Source organism: Sus scrofa, chromosome 14, assembly GCF_000003025.6.
Source record: "Sus scrofa isolate TJ Tabasco breed Duroc chromosome 14, Sscrofa11.1, whole genome shotgun sequence".
Lineage (NCBI taxonomy): Eukaryota > Metazoa > Chordata > Mammalia > Artiodactyla > Suidae > Sus > Sus scrofa.
The window spans coordinates 38,676,299-38,698,522 of NC_010456.5; the positions used below are offsets into that span (position 1 = coordinate 38,676,299).

The 22,224-nt window shown below is 48.0% G+C and overlaps 1 protein-coding gene across 3 annotated transcripts; it reads right to left on the bottom strand.

The window, feature by feature from the left end:
- IQCD (IQ motif containing D) lies at positions 1–22,151 on the bottom strand. Of its 3 annotated transcripts, XM_005670690.3 has the most exons (6): positions 21,959–22,148; positions 11,692–11,816; positions 6,778–7,599; positions 4,027–4,260; positions 2,030–2,101; positions 1–538 (listed from the first exon to the last, which is right to left on the bottom strand). In XM_005670690.3, exons 3-6 carry the CDS (start codon positions 7,504–7,506, stop codon positions 170–172), a joined length of 1,404 nt encoding a protein of 467 aa, XP_005670747.2. In that variant the 5' UTR covers positions 7,507–7,599; positions 11,692–11,816; positions 21,959–22,148; the 3' UTR covers positions 1–169. The 3 variants fall into 3 exon arrangements, with proteins under 3 accessions (XP_005670747.2, XP_003132957.5, XP_020928933.1); XM_003132909.5 differs by lacking the exon at positions 11,692–11,816; XM_021073274.1 differs by lacking the exons at positions 4,027–4,260; positions 11,692–11,816 and having other exon boundaries at positions 21,959–22,151.

Here is a 22,224-nt window from a genome sequence, read left to right on the forward strand (position 1 = left end):
TAGGTTGTGGTTTAAAGTGATTTTTAATCGTGGAAAAGCATTAAAGCCATGAACCGCAGGACTGCCCATCCCAGGGGTTTCCAGGCCAGCTCTGGAGAAGTGACATCATGGGGAGTGTGGGGGTCTGGGCAGGCTTGCCAGGGAAGGCGGTGGGGGGTGGGGGGACAACTCATTTCTTGCCCTTGCCCTTCTTGCCCTTACCCTTCTCCTTGCCCTTGCCCTTCTCCTTGCCCTTGCCCTTGCCTTTCTCCTTGCCCTTGCCCTTCTCCTTGTCCTTCACTTTGCCCTTGTTCCGCTTCTTCTTCTTGGACCTGAGCATGGAGCGGACCAGGTAGCCCTTCCACAGGGCCTGGATGAGCGTGGCAGCCCGCACCATGCGCACCATCTCCTGTTCGGCCTCCAGCCTCTCCTTGGCCTTGATCTCCCTCTCAGCCTGGATCTGGGAGAACTCTTCCACCAGCACGCTGTGCCGTTGCTTCAGCTCCTCCAGCTGGAGCTTCTCCTCCTTGTGGATGATGTCCAGCTCCTCGTACTCATCCTGGGGTAAGAATCGGGGGTAGGGGGTCTCCAGGCACAGAGCGCCACCTGCCACCCTCTTCTGCACATGCTCCCACCCCTTCTGGAGGCTCTTCCGCCCCAGCAATGACGCCTACACTAAGCCTTTCTGCATCTGATGCCCAGATGAGAATGGGAGAGGGGATGTGGTCCATCCGAGCTTGCAATGAGACCCAGCTGAAATAATTTCAGGAACAAAGAAAGAATACGGCTTCTGGGCTGGGCACCTGGGCTTCTACTCCCAGCTCAGCTGCGTCTTGAGGGGCTTGACCTTTCAAGCCTTCATTTTTCTTCATCTGAAACATGGGGACAGTTCCAAACCCAGGAGCAGGGATGGATTAAATGGCAAGATGGATACAATGTCCTAGATGTGGTGCCAGGCACACCGTGGCGCCAGGCCAGCTGCTGCCACTGAAGCTGTCCATTTCACAAAGAGATCCAGAGAAGACCTTTTTCAGGTGACTAAGTCCCACAGTTCTTCCTTAGGTCTCACCACAGTTTACAGCTATCTCATTCCCTTCCTCCCACCAAGCACCTACCAGAAGCAAAGTACTTCCAGAGGACAGAGAGTTAAGTGGACTCGGTCCCTGCCATCAAGTAACCCACCACCCTCACTGGGACCAGAGAAACAAGAGCACAGCCTCCAAAGTCTCTGCCTTCCCAGAGCACGTGGGATCAGACAGAGCAAGGCCCCAGCTTGCCCTTCTCTGAACAGCACATCTGGCATTGGACTACTCGGAGGCTGATGTCACCTCCAGGGTTCGCCAGGCCTACCTGACTCCAAAGTTGGGGCTATGGGCCACCAATGTTATCGCAGAGCTGGGCGGAGGCTTCAGGGTATTCTGTTAATTAATTCCCTGAGCACCTCCTCCAAGCCAGATCCTGTGCTGTACAGGGCCTTGTGACAAGTCCCCACCATGGTCCCAGCATGGGTGTTACTACTTATGTTGATCTCATGCAGAAACAGGTCAGAAAGGTCAAGTCCCTTGCTTAAGGTCATGCAGCAAGTAAAACCTCCCTCCAGGTGACAGAGGGGGCTTTCCTCACTGCTGGAGCCCAGCACCTGGCACATTCAAGCACTTGGTAGAAGGTTCCTGAGTGATGGACTGAAGCGGTGGAAGTGAGCTCAAGCCTGAATCTGGCGGGGATGAGGAATGAGCCCCAGCTTGAGGGGTGTTAGCAGGAGCTGATCAGGAGGGAACAGGGGTTCTGGAATGTTGACCCTAGGTGGAGCCAAGATCTCTGGGCCTGGGTCAAGCATATCTTAGTGGCTTCCAGCTTCCAGCTCCTTCCCTTCCCACCCTTCCTCTCATTGCCCCAGGCTAACCCTGGGTCTGTCTAACCTGGAGCCCAAGGAAAGGGCAGGAAGGCCCAGAACTTAGCATAGACCAGGCACCATCCTAGGGCTTCTCTCCCCCCACCCCCCATTCCTAGAGGATTTGGGGACACACTTGAGAGAGACTTAGACAAATACCTGCTTTTCACTCATCTCCAAATCGTATTTCTGGATCCAGTTCTCAATTTCTGTTTCCACTTTATATTTTTTCTAAAAAAAATTACATTAGTCATTGTTTGCTGGACCAATACATACGATAAACAGCATTGAGCCCGCTCTGCCTCAGCAGGCCCTGCATTACACCTTGTCTATACCATACCACAAGGTCTCCACCATTTCACAGGTGAGGACACGGAGGATCAGATGTGCTCACTCACTCAGCCCAAGATAATGGGTGGTAGAGCCTGGATTTGAAGGCAGCAGTCTGGCTCCATTACATTCTAAGCAGAGGGGGCAACAGGTGCAAAGGCCCTGAGGTGGGAACAAGCTTGTGATGTTTAAAGAATAGGAACTGAGCCAGTGTGGCTGGAATGGTGTGGCTGGGGAGGAGCATGGTTCCACTGAGGTCAGAGTGAGAAGCTGTGTCACAGAGGAAGCGTCAGCAGGGGAAGGAGTTTGGGTCTCTAGTGTAAAGAAGAAGGGAAGTTACTGGGTGGATTAAGATGCAGAGGAGGAACACGATCTGATTTCATATTTCAAAGATAGCTCTTGTACATACAGTGGATTGTTATTCTGCCATAAAAAGGAATGAGGTTTGGTAAATATCACATGGACAAACCTTGAAAATGTGATGCTAAGTTAAAGAAGCCAGACACAAAAGACCACACACTGTATGATTCCACTTACATGAAGAGTCTAGAATAGGCAAATCCATAGAGATAGCAAATAGGTTAGTAGTTACCAGGGGCTGGGAGGCGGGGAGGGGGAGGCGGGAAGAAACTGCTTAATGTGTACAAGGGTTTTATTGGAGGTGGTGGAAATATTTTGGAACTAGGTAGAGGTTGTGGATATACGGAGTACCACTGAATTGTTCACATTATTTGTCATGGCTGCACCCGTGGCATATGGAAGTTTCCACGCCAGGGACTGAATCTGAGCCACAGCTGTGACCTATGCTGCAGTTTGGAAACATCGGATCATTTAGCTCACTGTGCTGGGCTGGGGATTGAACCCACACCTCTGCAGCAACCCAAGCCACTGCAGTTGGATTCTTAATGCACTGTACTGAATTGTTCACTTTGTTCACTTTAAAATGGTTCTGTTTATGTTATGGGAATTTCACCTCAATTAAAAAAATAAATCAGGGAATTCCCTTCATGGTTCAGCAGTTAACGAACCCAGCTAGGATCCATGAGGATGCAAGTTTGATCCCTGGCCTCACTCAGTGGGTTAAGGATCCAGCATTGCCGTGAGCTGTGGTGTAGGTTGCAGACTCAGCCTGGATCCCACCTTGCTGTGGCTGTGGTTGTGGCTGTGGCTGTGGCATAGGCCAGCAGCAGCAGCAGCGGTAGCTGATTTGACCCCTAGCCTGGGAACTTCCTATGCGTGGGTGCGGCCCTAAAAAGCAAAAGAAAAGAAAAATCAGCTCCTTTGTCCTACAGGGCAAGGGTTCTTAACTTGGGTACCACCAACGGGCTGGCTTCAGGGGGCCTACAACCCAAGAATTGTCCACCCCCTTGTGTATGTGTATCTGTGCCTTTTCATAGGGGAGAGCCCCCCCTCCCTTCCATCAGATGCTCAGAAGGCTTGTGACACAAAATGAATCTGGGAACAAGTGTTAGAAAGGATGCCCTTGGTGAGGAAGGGGATTCAGAGGCAAACCTGATGCATGCTGGGCACCAGAAGTTTCTGTGCACCTTCACTTCCTTTGGAGAACAGGTGGGCATCATCCTACTTGCAGGGCTCAGAGGAGTTCAAGAACGTGCCCGAGGTCCCAGAGCAGCGTCCCTGGGCCTGCGTGCTGCTCCCTCCCGTCTCCCTGGTGATGCTGCCTCAATGCCCGGCTTCCAGCTCCTGTGCCCTCCCCCCACCCCCAACTCCTGGCCAGCCGCTCCCTGCTCTGGGCTGTAGTAGCAGCCATGCCAGCCCTCCCTCCGCCCCGGTCCACACCCCGCCTCCCTGCTTCCCCAGGGCACCTTCCTCAGCGCCTGCTCTGCCTCCCGGTTCTCCATGACCAGGTTGTGGAACTGTGACCGCAGCAGCAGGATCTCCTGCTGGATCTTAGCCACCCTGGCCTGCGACGCCCGGAAGTCCGCCTTCTGCTGTTTCTCGGCCTCCTGCTTGGTGCGGAGGAGGCTATTCTCCGAGAACTTGAGCACCTGGTGCAGGTGATTTTTCAGTTCTTGGACCACAAAGTTCTCCTTCTCCACCTGGGCCAGGAGGAAGAGAGGCTCCATAATAATACCTCCAAGATCATCAGTAATCGCGGGAAGGCTGGCGTTTCTTCAGCTCCCTGAGGGCGCGGCGCTAACATGTCACCAAGTCCTGCTCCCCGCCCCACCATGAGGACAGGAACGGCCAGACTAGAGACCAGGAAATTGAGGCTCAGGGGGTTTGAATTTGTCTGGGGTTGTGCAGCTGCGCTGGAATTTGAAAACTGGTCTGTCTGATCCAGTGCCAGAGTTCTTGGCCACCACCTTCTATTTCCTGTCGTGAGCCAAGTGCACAGGCCATAAGGAGAGCTAGGATTACACGATGCTCTGGCCTGGGGCACCGGGGAGGAGCTCTCCCCTTAAGGGCCAGGCTTGGCCCCTGCGCTCTGTTGGTTCTAAAACTGGAATTGGGGCGGAGGTGGAGCATGGGGGCGGGGCTGTTTCTTAAATAAACTCTGAAGGCAAATCTCAGGTGCTAGAGTCTTCCTCTGAACCCGCCAGTGCTGTGGCTGGCTCGGGCCAGCAGCCTGGGCTGGAAGCAGCTGGCAGCTGGGCAGCAGGCCGTCTGAGCTCACGTCTCTTGTTCAGGGAGAGGGAGGAGGGGCTTTGAGGCAAGCCTAGCTGTGGGCAAGGCCTCCTGGCCCAGGTGTAGGGTGTGAAGCAGGTAGTAGTATTAGCAGTCAGAGCTTTTCTTGTGGATCCTCATCATGCCCTATTCTTGTCACCCCCTTATTTTACATTGAGACCCAGGGACCTAATGAAACTTGCCCACCAGGCACAAATGGAATTTCACCCCAGATCTGTGCCCTTGGTAGTCCCAACCTGTTTCTACCACCTGAATGAGACCAGCAAAGCCACTTGGGGGTCCCAGCCCGGTCCCTGGGTGACACCCCTCCACCTATGAGTGATCTCCCCTGACTGAGCACCCAGGAGCCTGTCATTTCTCCCCTCATTGAATAATTACCGTGTCCTCCTTTTGTGCCAGGCCCACTGGGGACACAATGGAGGGCCAAGAGAGACGAGATCCCTGTCCTCTTGTGGGAAGACAGACCCCAATCAAATCATCAAATCACATCAAATCATACAAATAGTCATCAACAAACTCTGATAAATGCCTTAGAGGACAAAGTCAGAGAGAACAAAAGGAAGGGGGTAGCTAGTGAGTCAGGAAAGGGAGGGCGACCTTGACCTTTCATCTATTGGAGGCAGGGGGGAGGAAAATACCTGAGGCGGCACAGGCTGCCAGGTGTCTCCCAGGATCTGTTCTCCCCAAAAAGGGAGTAGAGTAGAATGTTTCCCTGGGGACTTGGCACCTACTGACCACTTTCCCAGCATCTCCAGCACTGGGTAGAGCTACAAACTACAAGAATGCTCCTTCATGGTGGTGCCCCCAAAGGGCTAGACAAAGTCCTGTCCTCTTTCCTCCTTCCTGCTGGCTGGACCAGTGGTGACCTGATGAGGAAAGCTGGAGCAGCCCTCTGGGTCCAAGGTTAGGAGTCCCATGTGGGGAACTGCGGGGAAGCCAGCTGGAAGGAAGCTTGACAATTTATGAAGCAGAGCTTCCACGCCAGCTCTCTATTAGACAGAAATACATTGCCTTGACTAAGCCAATATTATTTAGGGTCTCTTTGTTTTAGCAGCCGAACCTATACTTATACACCACCTCACAAGGACTTTGTACAGTGTTAACGAGAAAATGTTATGTAAAGAATAAAACATAGTTGGAGTTCCCATCCTGGCACATTGGAAACGAATCCCTGACTAGAAACCATGAGGTTGCGGATTCAATCCCTGGCCTTCCTCTGTGGGTTAAGGATCTGGTGTTGCCATGAGCTGTGGTGTAGGTCACAGACTCGGCTTGGATCCTGCGTTGCTGTAGCTGGATCTGTAGGCCAGCGGCTGTAGCTCCAATTTGACCCCTAGCCTGGGAACCTCCATATGCCATGGGCACAGCCCTAAAAAGCAAAAAAAAAAAAAAAGAATAACACATAGTATGTGTCCCCAGATGGTCATTATTAGGTTGGGATCATGTTATCCTTTCCCCTCTTAAAAATTTTTCTGTGGGGGGTGGGGGGATGTGCTGGGGTTGTGTCCCTGAGTTCCAAGCTCAGGTCTCCTTTAATACTATCTTTGGGGGGTTTTTTTGGCCATGCCAGCAGCATGCAGGCCAGGGATCAAACCTGCACCAGGGCAGTAACCTGAGCCACAGCAGTGACAATGCCAGATTCTTAACCCACTGAGCTACCAGGGAGCTCCATCCTATAATACTCTCTTATAGCACCCTATACTTACCCTTCCTTGTACTTCTCAAAACTGTAATTAAATCAGCTCTTTAAGACCTACCTTCCCTACCAGTGAACTCCATGAGGCTGGGACCATGTGGACTTATAATTTATAAGACCTGGAAACTGGTAAGTGCTCAAAACAATTTTTTTTTTTTTATGAAAACGGCCATTTAAATCACTGAGGAAAAACCCAACTGCCAAATGATCTGGGGGTTCTCTGTGCGGGTACCTCTGCATCCCTGTTCCTCATGCAGGCTGCCAATTCATTTTCCAGAGTGTCGATGATTTCTTGGTTCCTCCGATTCCGTCTGGTGATGTCCTGGATGAACTGAGTCTTGTCTCTGGCTTCCATGGGACTAGTGAGTAGCTTCTCAAACAGGAAACCTCGGAGTTCTACCAGACTGTCAATAAAACTCTGGGCTTCCTCACTTCTGCCCAGGGACTGCACCTGCAAGAGACTGGCCGCCTGGGGGTTCCTGAGCAGGAGCCTCAAGACATTCTTGGTGGATTCTCTGATCTGTTGCCTAAGCGGAGGGAGGCGGGATTTCTGGAGCTCTATGGAGAAGACAAGGTCTCGGAACCATGGCTCATCCTCGAACCCTTCTTCCTCCTGCAATCGCTGCTCTTCCTCCTGAAGGTAATTGACGTGATCCAAGAGGGTCTGGCAGAGGTCCACGTGTTCCCTCACTGCCTTCATGATATCCTCCCCCAGCATCCCCTCCAGACTCTGGGAACTGGATGCCACGTTTGACAGCAGGGTCACCAACTCCACCTTGTGAATGGTCTCATCCAGAACGGACATGATCCTCTTGGTCTCAATGGTGGTGAGTTTGGTCCTAGAGGGGGTCAAGGGTTTGGGCGGGGTGGTGGACTTCTTGGTCGTCTCTGCCATCAGCCTGATTTTGTTTATGTCAGGGCCTTGGTAGAGAGGGGCCACAGCGAGGATGTCCAGAGCCATTTTATGAGCAGCTTTCTCCGCCTTTGTACGCCCTCAGAGATGGAGACTTCGGTAGGCTCTCTGGGCCTCCTGCTTTTATCATCCCTGGCAGCCCTGAAAAAAGATGGAGTAAGCAGTCAGCAGAGTCACGCTGACATGCTGACATCAAGGTGGCCGGTGTGGCCACAGCAGCTGTAAACCGTGGACATTGGGAGTTCCTCTTGGGTGGTGTAAAAGTGTGCAGCTTTTACATGGAACCTTTCATGGAAATCGGTTTTTAGCTTTGTGATAGTGTCAGGGCCCCAAGGGTTAGGGGATCAAGTGTGGAGGTAGATCTCAGGCACATGCATCAGGCAGGGACCAACCAGGAATACAGACATTATTCTAAGTTTTTTTTTTTTTTTTTTTTTTTTTTTGGCCACATCTGCAGCATGTGGAAGATCTTGGGCCAGGGATCGAACTCATGCCACAGCAGCGGCCAGAGCCACTGCAGTTGACAATGCTGGATCCTTAACCTGCTGCATCACAAAGGAACTCCATTCTAAGAGGTGTTTTTGCTTTTTAGGGCTGCACCTGCGGCATATAGAAATTACCAGGCTAGGGGTCAAATTGGAGCTACAGCTGCTGGCCTATGCCACAGCCACAGTGCCAGATCTGAGCCATGTCTGTGACCTACACCACAGCTAATGGCGACACTGGATCCCTGACCCACTGAAAGAGGCCAAGGATCAAACCCAAATCCTCATAGATACTAGTCGGGTTCATTTCCACTGCACCACAATGGGAACTCCCCATTCTAATTATTTAAACACAGCAGACCAGTTACATGGGTGATGGAGGAGTTGAGAGGCCAGTCGGGGAAGCGGAAGCCACCCAGCAAATGTCAATGGCAGGAAGCCACACAGGAGGCGGGCGAGCTTAGAGATCAGGGTCACCAGGGTCACCAGGGGAAGCTGGAGTCACAGCCATTTCCTGTCCAGGAGTCACTATGGTGGCTGTGGTCACTGCTGGAAACACAGCCCAAAGTAGAGAAGGGGAGAAATCTGTTTTTTCCCTTCATCCAGCTCTTTAGTCTAACACCAGTGCCTCCCATTGACCAAACCCAGTGGGAAACCTGCTGACCAGGGAGCTTGGGCAACTCAGCCTGCAGGGGTCAGCAGCCTGAAACGCAGAGCAGAAGAGGGAGCTGAGAGTGAACAGCACTAGGCTTATCACAGCACATTTGCATTGTTTTTCTTTCTTTCTTTCTTTCTTTTTTTAGGGCCACACCTGTGGCATATGGAAGTTTCCAGGGTAGGGGTGGAATCTGAGCTGCAGAAGCCATCCTACACCACAGGCACAGCAACACCAAATCCTAACGCATGTGTGACCTACACAGCAGCTTGCAACAACGCCAGATCCTTAACCCACTGAGCAAGGCCAGGGATCAAAGGCAAATTCTCATGGATACTAGTCAGGTTCTTAACCTGCTGAGCCACAACAGGAACTCCCTGCATTGTTTTTTTATTTGTTTGTTTGTTTTTAGGTCCGTACCAGTGGCATAGGGAGGTTCCTAGGCTAAGGGTTGAATTGGAGCTATAGGTACTGGCCTACACCACAGCCACAGTAACAGCAACACAGGATCCAAGCTGCATCTGTGACCTAGACCACAGCTTGTGGCAACGCTGGACCCTTAACCCACTGAGCGAGGCCAGGGATCGAACCTGCAACCTCATGGTTCCTAGTCAGATTCGTATCCCTTGTGCCACAACAGGAACTCCCTTTGCATCAGTTTTTAAGATTGGATTTTAGGGAGTCCTTGTGTGGCTCAGTGGGTTAAGGATCTGGTGTTGTCACTGCAGCAGCTTGGGTCGCTGCTATGGCATAAGTTCGATCCCTGGCGCAGGAACTTCCACATGCCTTGGGCATGGCCAAAAAAAAAAAAAGTTTATTTATAAGACTTTCGGAGTTCCCGTCGTGGCATAGCAGAAAGGAATCTGACTAGGAACCATGAGGTCGCAGGTTCGATCCCTGGCCTTGCTCAATGGGTTAAGGATCTGGCATTGCTGTGGCTGTGGCACAGGCCAGCAGCTGTAGCTCCAATTGGACCCCTAGCCCTGGAACCTCCATATGCTGTGGGGCAGCCCTAAAAAGCAAAAAAATAAAAATAAAAGACTTTCAAAAAATTTATGATGGCAATCAGAAACCAATATTCTAGGTTGCATACATGGCATGATGGCTACGAGTAAGCTTTGCACTAGCCCTGCTTGAGTTCAGATTCTTGCTGGGAGACCCTGGGCTAGTGATTTCATCCCAAGCCTGGGCTTAGAATGTGTTTCTTCACTTCTTCTCTGCTCAAATATCAGTGTCACAGTGAGTGCTTTACTGACTCCCTACCTAAAATAGAAACCCACTCCTTCTCCCCACCTGCCCATTCCCCTTATCCTGTTTATGTTTTTCCCAGGTTAATTTTCACCCTATGATGTGTCTAGATGGACCTGTTTGTTTGTTTCTTGTCTGCCTTTCCCTTTCCCTAAAAAGTAAGCTCCAACGAAGGTAGAGGCTTTATCGGTTTTGATCACTATTGAATACCCAGCACTAAAAAAACCTGCTAATCAGTTCAGGGAGATCTCTGTTGCTACCAGTACAGGTTACCTAGGCCAATTCAATTTCCTTTTTTCTTTTTTTGGCCACACCCAAGTTCCTGAGCCAGGGATCAAACCCTCCCAACAGCAGCAACCCAAGCCACAGCAGTAGCAATGCCAGATCCTTAACCTGCTGAGCCACCAGGGAACTCCTATTTCAATTATCATAGTCTGCCTATGGATGTGAGGAATGTTTTAAAGAAAGAATCATCAGGACTTGATGAGTGAAGGACAGTTTGGAGCTTGGGTGGGGATGGGAGAGAATGGTGGGGCCCTTGAGAAACTAGGGAAACTGGGAGAGGAAGTTTGAGAGGACCTCGAGAGTTCAGTTTTTGTTTTTTGTCTTTTTAGGGCCACACCTGTGGCATATGGAAGTTCCCAGGCTAGGGGTCGAATCTGAGCTGCAGCTGCTGGCCTACACCACAACCACAGCAATTCCAGATCCAAGCCACGTAATGTGACCTACACCACAGCTCGCGGCAATGCCGAATCCTTAACCCGCTGAGCAGGGCCAGGGATCAAACTGCGCCCTCATGGATACTAGTTGGTTCACTACCTCTGAGCCACGACAGGAACTCTGAGAGTTCAGTTTTGAACTCACTGAGCCACAGCTGCCACAATTGGAACAGACAGTGGGCCAGGGTGTCTTGGCCTTCCTGTGACCTGTGTCCTCTTTGTCAGGTGACAACACCCCACTTTTCCTTTGAGGAAATTATCCTCTCTCCCACTGTGTGCCATCTTGGTGGGACTGCCCATCAAAGAACCCTGCTCTCAGCCTCCTAGGAACCCTGCTGAGTGACTCTTGGATGGGAAATGGTAGGACCTGATTCATGCCAGCAATGGGTTCCTGGAGATTCTGCTACCAGGAGCCCCAAAACTTCCTTGGCTGCTGTCATTTCTGAGCGAGGCCTGGTTCTTCAGCTTCTCCTTCACCATTTTGCCTAGCCCAGGGTAGTTGCTGTTGCTTGCCATCCAGGAACCCTAGCTGACCAAATATTCTAGGCAGCTGACAACACAGGGCTCCAAAGAGGCCTTCGGGAGTGAGATAGGAATGCAAGGGAGAGGAAGTGATCTCTGAAGCCACAAAAGCTATCTTCTTTTCAGCAGAGCAAAGAGTCAATAGAGAGAAAGGCAAGGAAGTTAAGAAACACCTAAAGTCACAAAGAACAGGAAGAAAAGCAGCCAGATCAGGTGCTAAGGATGATTTGTTCCTTGGCCAGGACAAACAGAGCCCAGATCAGAAGCCTCTGGGAGCTGAGGACTGGGGGCAGAAGTGCATTATCTTGCAATCGCTTTGATTCCCACCCACTTCCTCCTCCCTGTCTGGCTCGTGAGTTCCTTAAGGTTTTTCCTGAAAATAACATTGTAGGGGCCACAGCGGAGCTTCCTCTGCCTCTCTGGGGATGAAGGATCTTTGCCCCATGGCCACAGGATGAGCGTGGACAAAGTCTTGAATGAACACACTTCTTCCCCTTGCCCCCCGAAGCTCTCAAGCATAAATCAAAACGCTGGAATTCTTTAGAGTGCGGCTGCAAATGCAGCGTTATAGGAAATGTTTCCAATTTGCTTGCAGCCAAATTACCTCTTTTGCTTTAAAGGGCAAACTTGTTTGCTTTGATTACGATGATGCCCATCAGTTCCTGACAGCTCATTTGGCTGAACAAGAGAAAGCCGGTGGAACTAGGATTGGGGAAAACGCTTCTGACACTGATGAGAAAAAAAAAAAAAAAAACAAAGTCACTGGAGAATCTCTTTTCCTTGAATTCTAATATGATCATTTCATGTCCTTTTTAATGACACCAACCTTAATATTTAAATCATTTCCAACTTAAGCCTCTCTTTTTAAAATTCCTGCCCTGAGAGTGAAGCAAGGTTGTTCATGGATGGGGAACCTTAATAGGATCGTTCCTTTATTTGTCATTAATTCTGCTGATGAACTTTATAAATGGAAATATATCTTTATCATGCAAATTATACCTAGTTTTCATTCAAATGGCCTTGTGGGATGTTTTATTACTTTCCCTCTCAGAACATTTCAAAGGAAAAAAAAAGTTTGAAGTAAATTATATTTTCCTCCCAGGGGAGAAAAATAAACATCTATAACTACCCTACAAATCCAGTGAAGTCAGAGGGTGTGAAAAAAAACTGGGGAGTGTGTTTATGTGGAGTGGGGGGGATCTCATTTTAAGAAATGCCATTTATTATTTATATATATATTTATTTATTTAATTTATTATTTTTTTTAAAGTCCTCACAGAAGTTCCTAGGCTGGGGGTCGAATTGGAGTTGCAACTGCTGGCCACAGCCACAGCCACATGGGAGCTGAACTACATTTGTGTGTTACACCGCAGCTTTCAGCAATGCCGGATCCTCAGCCCACTGAAGGAGTCCAGGGATGGAACCGGCATCCTCACAGATACTATGTCAGGTTCTTAACCCCCTGAGCCACAACAAGAACTCCTGGAGCAGTGCCTTTTTTTTTTTTTTTTCTTTTGTCTTTTTGCCTTTTCTAGGGCCGCTCCCGCGGCATATGGAGGTTCCCAGGCTAGGGGTCTAACCGGAGCTATAGACGCCGGCCTACGCCAGAGCCACAGCAAAGCAGGATCCAAGCCATCCAAGCTGAGTCTGTGACCTACACCACAGCTCACAGCAATGCTGGATCCTTAACCCACTGAGCAAGTCCAGGGATTGAACCCGCAACCTCATGGTTCCCAGTCGGATTCATTAACCACTGAGCCACGACGGGAACTCCTGGAGCAGTGTCTTGATATGAGATCTCAGTTCCCAGACCAGGACTGAACCTGGGTCGCAGCAGTGAAAGCACAACTAACGCAGGGAACTCCCCATAAGGGCTAGTTCTAATTCAGTGTTGCCCACATCGCTCTCACTAGAATGCCACTTTTGTGATTCTGCCAAATCTATAGGCCAAACTGTACTATTATGAACGCAATTATTTTTTTCAAGTACACTTTCATTCTTAAGACCTTTTCATTGAAAAGGAAGATTTATATCTCCACTGTAGCTGAAAAATCTGCTTCACTTTCATTAAATAGAAGATAACAGTGCCTATATCCTGATATTATTTCATTCCAACTAAAAACTGTGACCTAGGAAAGATGAGCTCCAGACCAGATCTCTGACCTTGAAAACAAGATTAGCAAGCGGCAGGGAGATGTTAAAGACATACTAACGAGGAGTTCCCATCGTGGCACAGTGGTTAACGAATCCGACTGGGAACCATGAGGTTGCGGGTTCAATCCCTGCCCTTGCTCAGTGGGTTAAAGATCCGGCGTTGCCATGAGCTGTGGTGTAGGTTGCAGACGCGGCTCGGATCCTGCATTGCTGTGGCTCTGGTGTAGGCTGGTGGCTACAGCTCCGATTCGACTCTTAGCCTGGGAACCTCCATATGCCGCAGGAATGGCCCAAGAAATAGCGACCAAAAAAAAAAAAAAAAAAAAAAAAAGACATACTAACGAAAAGGGAGAAGAGACAAAGTGCTGATATTGGGAAAGAAAGGTGAGCCATCACTACTGATCCTGTGGATGTTAATAAAGAAATATTATGGCGTTCCCATGGTGGTGCAGTAGTAATGAACCCGACTGGTATCCACGAAGACTAGGGTTCGATCCCTGGCCTTGCTCAGGGGGTTAAGAATCTGGCATTGTCATGAGCTCTGGTGTAGGTCCCAGATGCAGCTCGGATCCTACATTGCTGTGGCTGTGGTGTGGGCCAGCAGCTGCAGCTCCAATTTGACCCTTAGCCCGCGAACCTCCATATGCCATGGGTGCAGCCCTAAACAGACAAAAAGAAAAGGTAATATTAGGAACAACTCTATGGCCATAAATTTGATAACATGTGGTGGATGTCACAATTTGCATAGCTGATTTTATGTACTCTTGACAGGTCTGTCATGCTTCTTTTTTTTTTGTCTTTTTGCTATCTCTTGGGCCGCTCCCGCGGCATATGGAGGTTCCCAGGCTAGGGGTCCAATCGGAGCTGTAGCCACCGGCCTACGCCAGAGCCACAGAACAGCAACGTGGGATCCGAGCCGCGTCTGCAACCTACACCACAGCTCACGGCAACGCCGGATCATTAACCCACTCAGCAAGGGCAGGGACTGAACCCGCAACCTCATGGTTCCTAGTCGGATTCGTTAACCACTGCGCCACGACGGGAACTTCCTGTCATGCTTCTGAGAGGTACAATTCTCAGCCACCCCACACCCTCAAGACCTAACCTTCCCTATTTTCACCTGTATCCTGATGTTCTGCTTAGGACTCAAGTCCTTGATGGGTAAGGGACTCCTGGTCACTTAGTTCTGAGTCCTCCACTTATTGGCAGGGTTCATGGGCAGAGTTTTTGCCTTTGAAGCAGCAGGAACTTTCCTTTTAGTCTCACTGGGGAAGATCCTGCCAGACTGTGAACCACCCATCTGGCTTTTTGCAAAACTCTCTGTGCTTTATCTGAGCCTTTCAAGTCCAGAGTGGGGAAAGTGAGGAGCTGGAAAGGGGCAGAAAATTCATGATGAAGACTGCTGTCTCCCAAGTAACCTCCTGTCGTAGAGTAGGTGCTAAAGAAATCACTATTGAATAAAGGAGGGGTGGCAAGTCCGGCTTTAACAATGGGCCGCTTTCCTCACGGGGATGTACTGGCATCATAGGATAATGGTATTTCACAAAATGCATTCTGTCCTGAATTAGAAGCAGAAAATAGTGTCACTTTTTTTTTTTTTTTTTTTTGTCTTTTTGCCTTTTCTAGGGCTGCTCCTGTGGCATATGGAGGTTCCCAGACTAGGGGTCTAATTGGAGCTGTAGGCACCGGCCTATGCCAGAGCCACAGCAACGCGGGATCCGAGACACATCTGCAACCTAGACCACAGCTCACGGCAACGCCGGATCCTTAACCCACTGAGCAAGGCCAGGGATCAAACCTGCAACCTCATGGTTCCTAGTCAGATTCGTTAACCACTGAGCCACGAAGGGAACTCCAAGTGTCACATTTTTTTAAATTTATTTTTTTAATGGCTCCATCCACGGCACATGGAAATTCCTAGGTCAGGGATCGAACCCATGCCTCTGCAGTGACCTGAGCTACTGCAGTTGGATTCTTAACCAACTCTGCCACAGCAGGAACTCCCTTTATAAATATACTTTAATTTTTTTTGGCTGTGCCTGCAGCATACAGAAATTTCCAGGCCAGGGATTGAACCTGTGCCACAGCTGCCACGTGAGCTACAGCAGTGACAATGCTGGATCTGTAACCCAGTAGGGCACCAGGGAACTCCTAGTGTCACATTTTTTTTTTTCTTTTTCTAGGGCCGCATCCACGGCACATGGAGGTTCCCAGGCTGGGGGTCTAATTGCAGCTGTAGCCACGGGCCTATGCCAGAGCCACAGCAACTCATGGGATCCGTGCCGTGTCTGCGACCTACACCATAGCTCATGCAACATTGGATCCTTAACCCACTGAGCAAGGCCAGGGATTGAACCCACAACCTCATGGTTCCTAGTCGGATTCGTTTCTGCTGCACCATGACGGGAACTCCCTAGTGTCACATTTCGATAGCAAAAATGGTACATCAAGATCTGGCCTATGTCAAGTAAACATTAAAAAAAAAAAAAAAAAAAAAAAAAAGATCTGGCCTATGGGTTGTTTCCTATCCCTGGACACAGGGCTTGGAATTTTAAAACAAAAAATTTGAATCTATTTTGGGTTTTTTTGTTCATAGTTTAGTTGTGTATGTTTTTTTTCCTGTCACCACTTTTGAAGTATTACCCAATCTTCTCTTGCCCTTTTTGAGAACCCATGTTTTGGGGATGACATTTGGCTTGCAAGAGTCCCTGGGCTGGAGCTGGAGCAGTGAACACTGGAGGCATGAACAGACTGGATGTCATTTGTGGAGATGGCTCTGGTTGCGGGCTCTAACGTTATCCTGTGCTTTTGGAGACAGAGGACCCTGAAAAGGGACAGAGGTTGGGAGGGAATGTGCTCCCAGGGATAGATTTCTAAGCTGCTGGTTATAATGAACAACTCTCTATGGCCACTGGCCATGGCTACAGTCCTGGGCCAGTTCACTTGACCTTCTGGGCCCTCATCTCAGAAGCTGAAAGGGGAAATGTGTGTCTATCGATCAAGGTTGGTGGGTTCTGCTCTCAGACAAATTTGAAGTTCAATCCTAGGGGATCACCACCTCCTTGCTGTGTGGCTTCAGGCAAGTCAATTAATGTCTCTAACCATCTTCGGCATCTTTGCTTCTTCATCTGTAACGTGGGGACAGTAACAGAACCCACATTTGATAAAACTGTTGAGTGTGACACGAAGTCTTGATTCAATCGTATTTTGCTTTCAGGATGACTTCCAAGTGATATATATATATATAGGCACTCAAGAAATCAATATTGAATAAATGAAGGGTGGCAAGCCTGCCTTCACATATAAATATGTTGTTTTTTCTTTTTGGTCTCAGGCAGTGGAAGTTCCTGGGCTAGGGATGGAATGCATAGATCCAACACATACCATAGCAGTGACCTGAGCCGCAACAGTGACAACTCTGGATCCTTAACCTGCTGTGCCACAAGGGAACTCCAAAAATGATACAATTTAATATTAACATTTGAATACTTCTTAAAGTAGAACATGTATTTTTCCTCAAAATAATATATATTTTTTTTGTGCAGAAAGGTTCATAAAGAGCCAACATGGATCCATTTTTTTTTTTTTTACTCCCTTTGACTATCTCTGTTTTTAATTTTGTGGGTTTCTGCATTATTCATGACTTTCTGCTAGTAATGGAGGAGGACAGAGATCCCTTAAACCTTTCACCACTTTCCAGGCTCTTCCTCCTTACAAATTAACTCATCACAATTTTAAATTCCTCTTTTGGCAGCATAGCTTTTCAAGTATTTATTTCTGGTTAAATCCAACTGTGGATAGTATCACTTTGGTTGTGCAGACAGAAGGAAGAATTTCCAAGCAGTGTATTTAGAGACTTCCAAGATAAACTCCCCCCACTTAAAAAAAAATTGTATTCTAACAGATGCAAAACACTGGCTTTTCCTGACTGACAGATTACGTTGAAGAAGAGTCTTTTTTAAACTGAGGGTTATGACCTTTGCTAAGTGGTGAAATCAATTTGCCGGTCGAGACTAGCATTAAAAATAAATGAAATAGAAGCGTTCCCGCCGTGGCTCAGTGGTTAACGAATCCAACTAGGAACCATGAAGTTTCAGGTTCGATCCCTGGCCTGGTGTAGGTCACAGACGCGGCTTGGATCCTGTGTTGCTGTGGCTCTGGTGTAGGCCGGCGACTACATATTCAATTCGACCCCTAGTCTGGGAACCTCCACATGCCGCAAGTGAGGCCCTAAAAAGACAAAAAATAAATAAATAAATAAATAAATAAATAAAAATAAATGAAATAGAAAATATTAGAGTGCACTGCCTGTTGTAAATATTCTTTTGTACCTAAACAGGTGTGTGTGATGGGTTGAGGAGGAAAATGTATTTCTTTGGCTTGTGGTTAAAAGAAACAACCTGTGGTCAAAATACCCCGTGTTAAAAAGGCAGTTGACTGGTCATAGTGTGTAACCTACTGCTATTACGTGAGAGCAGTGTCAAAAAGATACTTTTCCTTGATGCTCTGTATTTCAAATGATCCTGATTTTTAATCCCTTTTGCTTTTGGTTGCACTAACTAGGGCCTGAAGGGAAAAGGAGTAGGATGTGTGTGTGTGTGTGTGTGTGTGTGTGTGTGTGTGTGGCACTTGTGTGAAAATACAAGTGTAGAATATTTATTTATTTATTTTCAATCTCCACCCTATTGACATTTGGGTTCAGATAGGATGTTTGTTGCAGGATGTTTAGCAGCACCCCTGGCCTCTACCCACTTCATGCCAGGGTGCTCCTTACCCTTCTTCCACCCTTCGCTCTGACCAGTTGAAGAGGAAATATCTCTGTGGGGTGGGGGTGGGATGCCCCTGGTTGAGGACCACTGGTCTGGACCACAATGGTCTGGTTCCCCTGTAAAACCTCTGGCCTCCCCCATTGCTAAGTCCAGTGCTCTATCCAGATTCAAAGAAAGCCTTGCTCAAGCCCAGCGCTGGCTGACAAGCTGACCTCAGTACCATCTGAAACTACCATCAGTTACAGGATCAAGAGCAGATTCACAGGCTGGGTCTCAGGAGACCTGGGTGCATGACTCTCCCCTGCCAAGGGGCTCTTGGAATAGGTCTGGGCAAGTCCCTTATCTTGTCGCCCCTGGGGACATAACACCTGTCCTGGCCACGTCGAAAGGGAGCTGGGTAGGGGAGAGATGATTTAATAGATGGGAAAGCCCTTTGGAAAATTAAAAGTTCTCTTCAAAGGGGAATGATGATTATTACATGTTGAGGGATAAATCAGGTTGTGCATCGGCCTCAGGGATCTTTTCTCTGGGAAAAAGGCATGAGTGTATGTGTGTGTGGGGGATTAGCAACGGAGTCAGCGGGAAAGACTCACCCATTTCATTCATTTTTTTTCTTAAGTGTAAATCTGTAAATCAAGTGAAAACCCCAAGCTAAAACCCTGGCATTGACATCTAACCATGTACTCCTGGAATGTGTTCCCAAGGGACACCTTGCCCAGAGCCAGGGCAGAGCTGTGGCCAGGAGGCCCTGGGCAGCCCACCCAGCCTGGAGGCTGGAGGCGAGGAGACTGATGCTGACTCTGTAGCCTCCGTTACCATTTCTTTCAATCAAAAGGCTGTCGGGGGTTTTCTGGGTAGAGGGTGAAGTCTAAGAAAGGGAATAGTGTGTTAGGTTTTTGCTTTCTACTAACAACTTTATTTATTGATTTATTTTTTGTCTTTTTTTTAGGGCCACACCTGCAGCATATGGAGGTTCCCAGGCTAGGGGTCTAACCGGAGCTGTACCCACTGGCCTATGCCACAGCCATAGTCACACCTACATCACAGCTCAAGATAACACTGGATCCTTAACCCACTGAGCGAGGCCAGGGATCGAACCTGCAACCTCATGGTTCCTAGTCGGATTCGTTTCCACTTCGCCACGACGGGAACTCCTACTAACTTAAATTTTTTTTTTTTTTTTTTTTTAATGTTAGAGTTTATTTCTGGACTCTCAATTCTTTTAATCTTTTTTTTTTTTTTTTTTTTTTGTCTTTTTGTCTTTTGTTGTTGTTGTTGTTGCTATTTCTTGGGCCGCTCCCGTGGCATATGGAGGTTCCCAGGCTAGGGGTTGAATCGGAGCTGTAGCCACCGGCCTATGCCAGAGCCGCAGCAACTCGGGATCCGAACCGCGTCTGCAACCTACACCACAGCTCACGGCAACGCCGGATCGTTAACCCACTGAGGAAGGGCAGGGACCGAACCTGCAACCTCATGGTTCCTAGTCGGATTCGTTAACCACTGTGCCACGACGGGAACTCCTCCATGCTTTTTCTTTAATGCCCTTTATTGCGTTCAATAAGTATTTTTAGTTCACACTTCTGATTTCTCTGTTGATTTTTAAAAATATTTTAGAGTTTTTTCTTAGTGACTGATTTAGGGATTATAATGTGCATCTCAATTTATTGTAATCTACTTTGGAATGCTAAATATTTTCTGTTTGATGTGATGAGTCACTGTTATCAAACCCTCTTTTAATTATTTAAACATGGTTTCCTGTAGCTCTTTGAACAAATTTATAATAGCTTCTTTGAAGTCTTTGTCTGCTAAAGCCAACATCTGGGGACACCAAGAGACAGTGTCTGTTGATTGCTTTTTTCCCCCTGAGTATGTTTACACACATCTCACAATTTTTATGGAACACTAGAAATTTAAGAGGGAAGATTATTTATTTGGAGAAACTCTGTATTTTTTTCTTGCTAATGGTTGTTTTTCTCATTTTTGTTTCACTTGGGTGTTTCGTAATTATTTCCTGGATTCAATTTGTCAAGTTGGTCTCCTCCACAATGTGCAGCCACTGATGTTTCTGCTTATTTTTTTTTTCCATATATGTGTGTGTGTGTTTTCATTTTTAGGGCTGCACCTGGCTTACGGAAGTTCCCAGGCTAGAGGTCCAGTCAGAGCTGCAGCTGCCAGGCTAGGCACAGCCATAGCAACTTGGGATCCAAGCTGAGTCTGCAGACTACATCACAGCTCACAGCAAGGCTGGATGCTTAACCCACTGAGTGAGGCCAGGGATCAAACCCACATCCTCATGGATACTAGTTGGGTGTAACCTGCTGAGCAACAATGGGAACATCTCCATATTTTTTATTTTTAAGCCTGGCTTCCTTGGGGTCGCCTTGGCATCCACATAGTTTAATATCTGGCCAAAAATCAGTTAGAGGTGTGCTCAAACTTTGAGCCAGTAAGGCTTCTATTCTTCACTGACAAGGGCAGCACACACTTAGCATGTACTTCTATAAGGCTCCAAAGGCCAGGGATGTCTAAGTGGTTTGGGCTAGCTCTGGTCTCTGCTACACCTGTGCATAACCTCTACTCAACCAGGATATAGAGAAAGTTCATCAAGCCCTCTATGGCTGTCTTATTCCCCAGAACTCTGAGCTTTCTCAGCCTATTGTTTGCAATAAATAGGACTACAACCTTGGACTGCTAGAGCTGCTGGCCTCCCCTGTTCTCTTCCCACCAAGATTGCCAGTTTAGCCTGCAATCCTCCAGATCAAGGGAGCCCCATCAGACAGTGACAGTGAAACTATTCGTTTTCCAGGGCTACTTGCCCTGGTTGAATTATTATGCCAATAGAACTGGGGGTTGGGAAATCAGAGAAGTCTTACATAAGTACAGCACAAACTTGAAGTTCAGTAGTTTTATGAATAAAAGCTCTCAGTTTGCTGTATGCCTTTGGTTGATTTGCAGAGTTTTAAAATAGCACTAGATAGTTTTATCCAGCTTTACAGCTGTTTCTTTTCTTTTTTTTTTTTCTGGCAGTACCCAGCAGTGGCATGTGGAAGTTCCCAGGCTAGCGATAAAACCCATGCCATAGCAGCAACCCGAGCTGCTGCAGTGACAACACTGGATCCTTAAGCTGCTGAGCCATAAGGGAAGTCCTATAGCTGCTTTTAAAAATTATCATTGTGGTAAAATATACATAACATAAAGTTTACCATTGTGACCATTTTATTTTATTTTTTTTAAATATATATATTTTTTATTTTCCCACTGTACAGCAAGGGGGTCCATTGTGACCATTTTAAATTCAGTGGCATGAGGTTATTACATTCACATCTATATGCATCCATCACCACCATCCACCTCCAGAATTTTTCATCATTCCAAACTGAAACTCTATACTCATTAAATAATAACTTCAAAAATAATAACTTCTTGCTTCCCCATTCCTCTAGCCCCCATTAAACCTCTGTTTTACTTTCTACCTTGGTTAATTCTCACAACAAACCCTTTGTCTTAAGTATGTAAATAAAATCATATATTAGGTACCCAGCCGGGAGTGAAGTTCTAAAGTTAGCATAGACTTGGTATAATCAAAATTATCTAAACATTCACTTTCATTGCATGCTCACCCTGGGATGTACAGCCGTTGAGTGGAAAGTAAGAGGACTCATAAACCACTCTCTGACCCTTAGCACCTGTGTCTGACTTGAAAGTAATTAAACTTGATTTGACTCCACTTGACTAGTATCATCCACGTTTTACGGATGAGGAAGTGGGACCATGAAGTGGACAAGTGGAGATCCAGACTGGGGCCAGTGCTGGAGAGCAGGGTCCTGAGGCGGGGACAGGTTCGCCGGTGGGGGACTACTGATTCCTAAGAAAACCAAAGGATAGAGAGCTCCATTCGACATTCCCCCCCCCTCATCAAATCCAGCCCTTCCCCACGGGGTCACTCACCTGCTCCAAGGGCTTCAGTTTTTCTACTAAGTGATTACCACTTAGGTGCCTGCGTTGCTAGGTTACTCGCCAACCTCAGAAGGCGGGACTCGGAGTCTGATTGACTTTCCTTTTCGCCATTCCATTCCTTATTCCGCTCAGTTCGCTCCACCTCCTTTGGACTGACCAATCAGAACCACAACCTCTCTAACCCTCCACCAATTGGAAGGCCCGAACCCTCCGGGTTGGACTCAATGAGTAAGGAGGGGAGAATGGGTAGTGGAAAG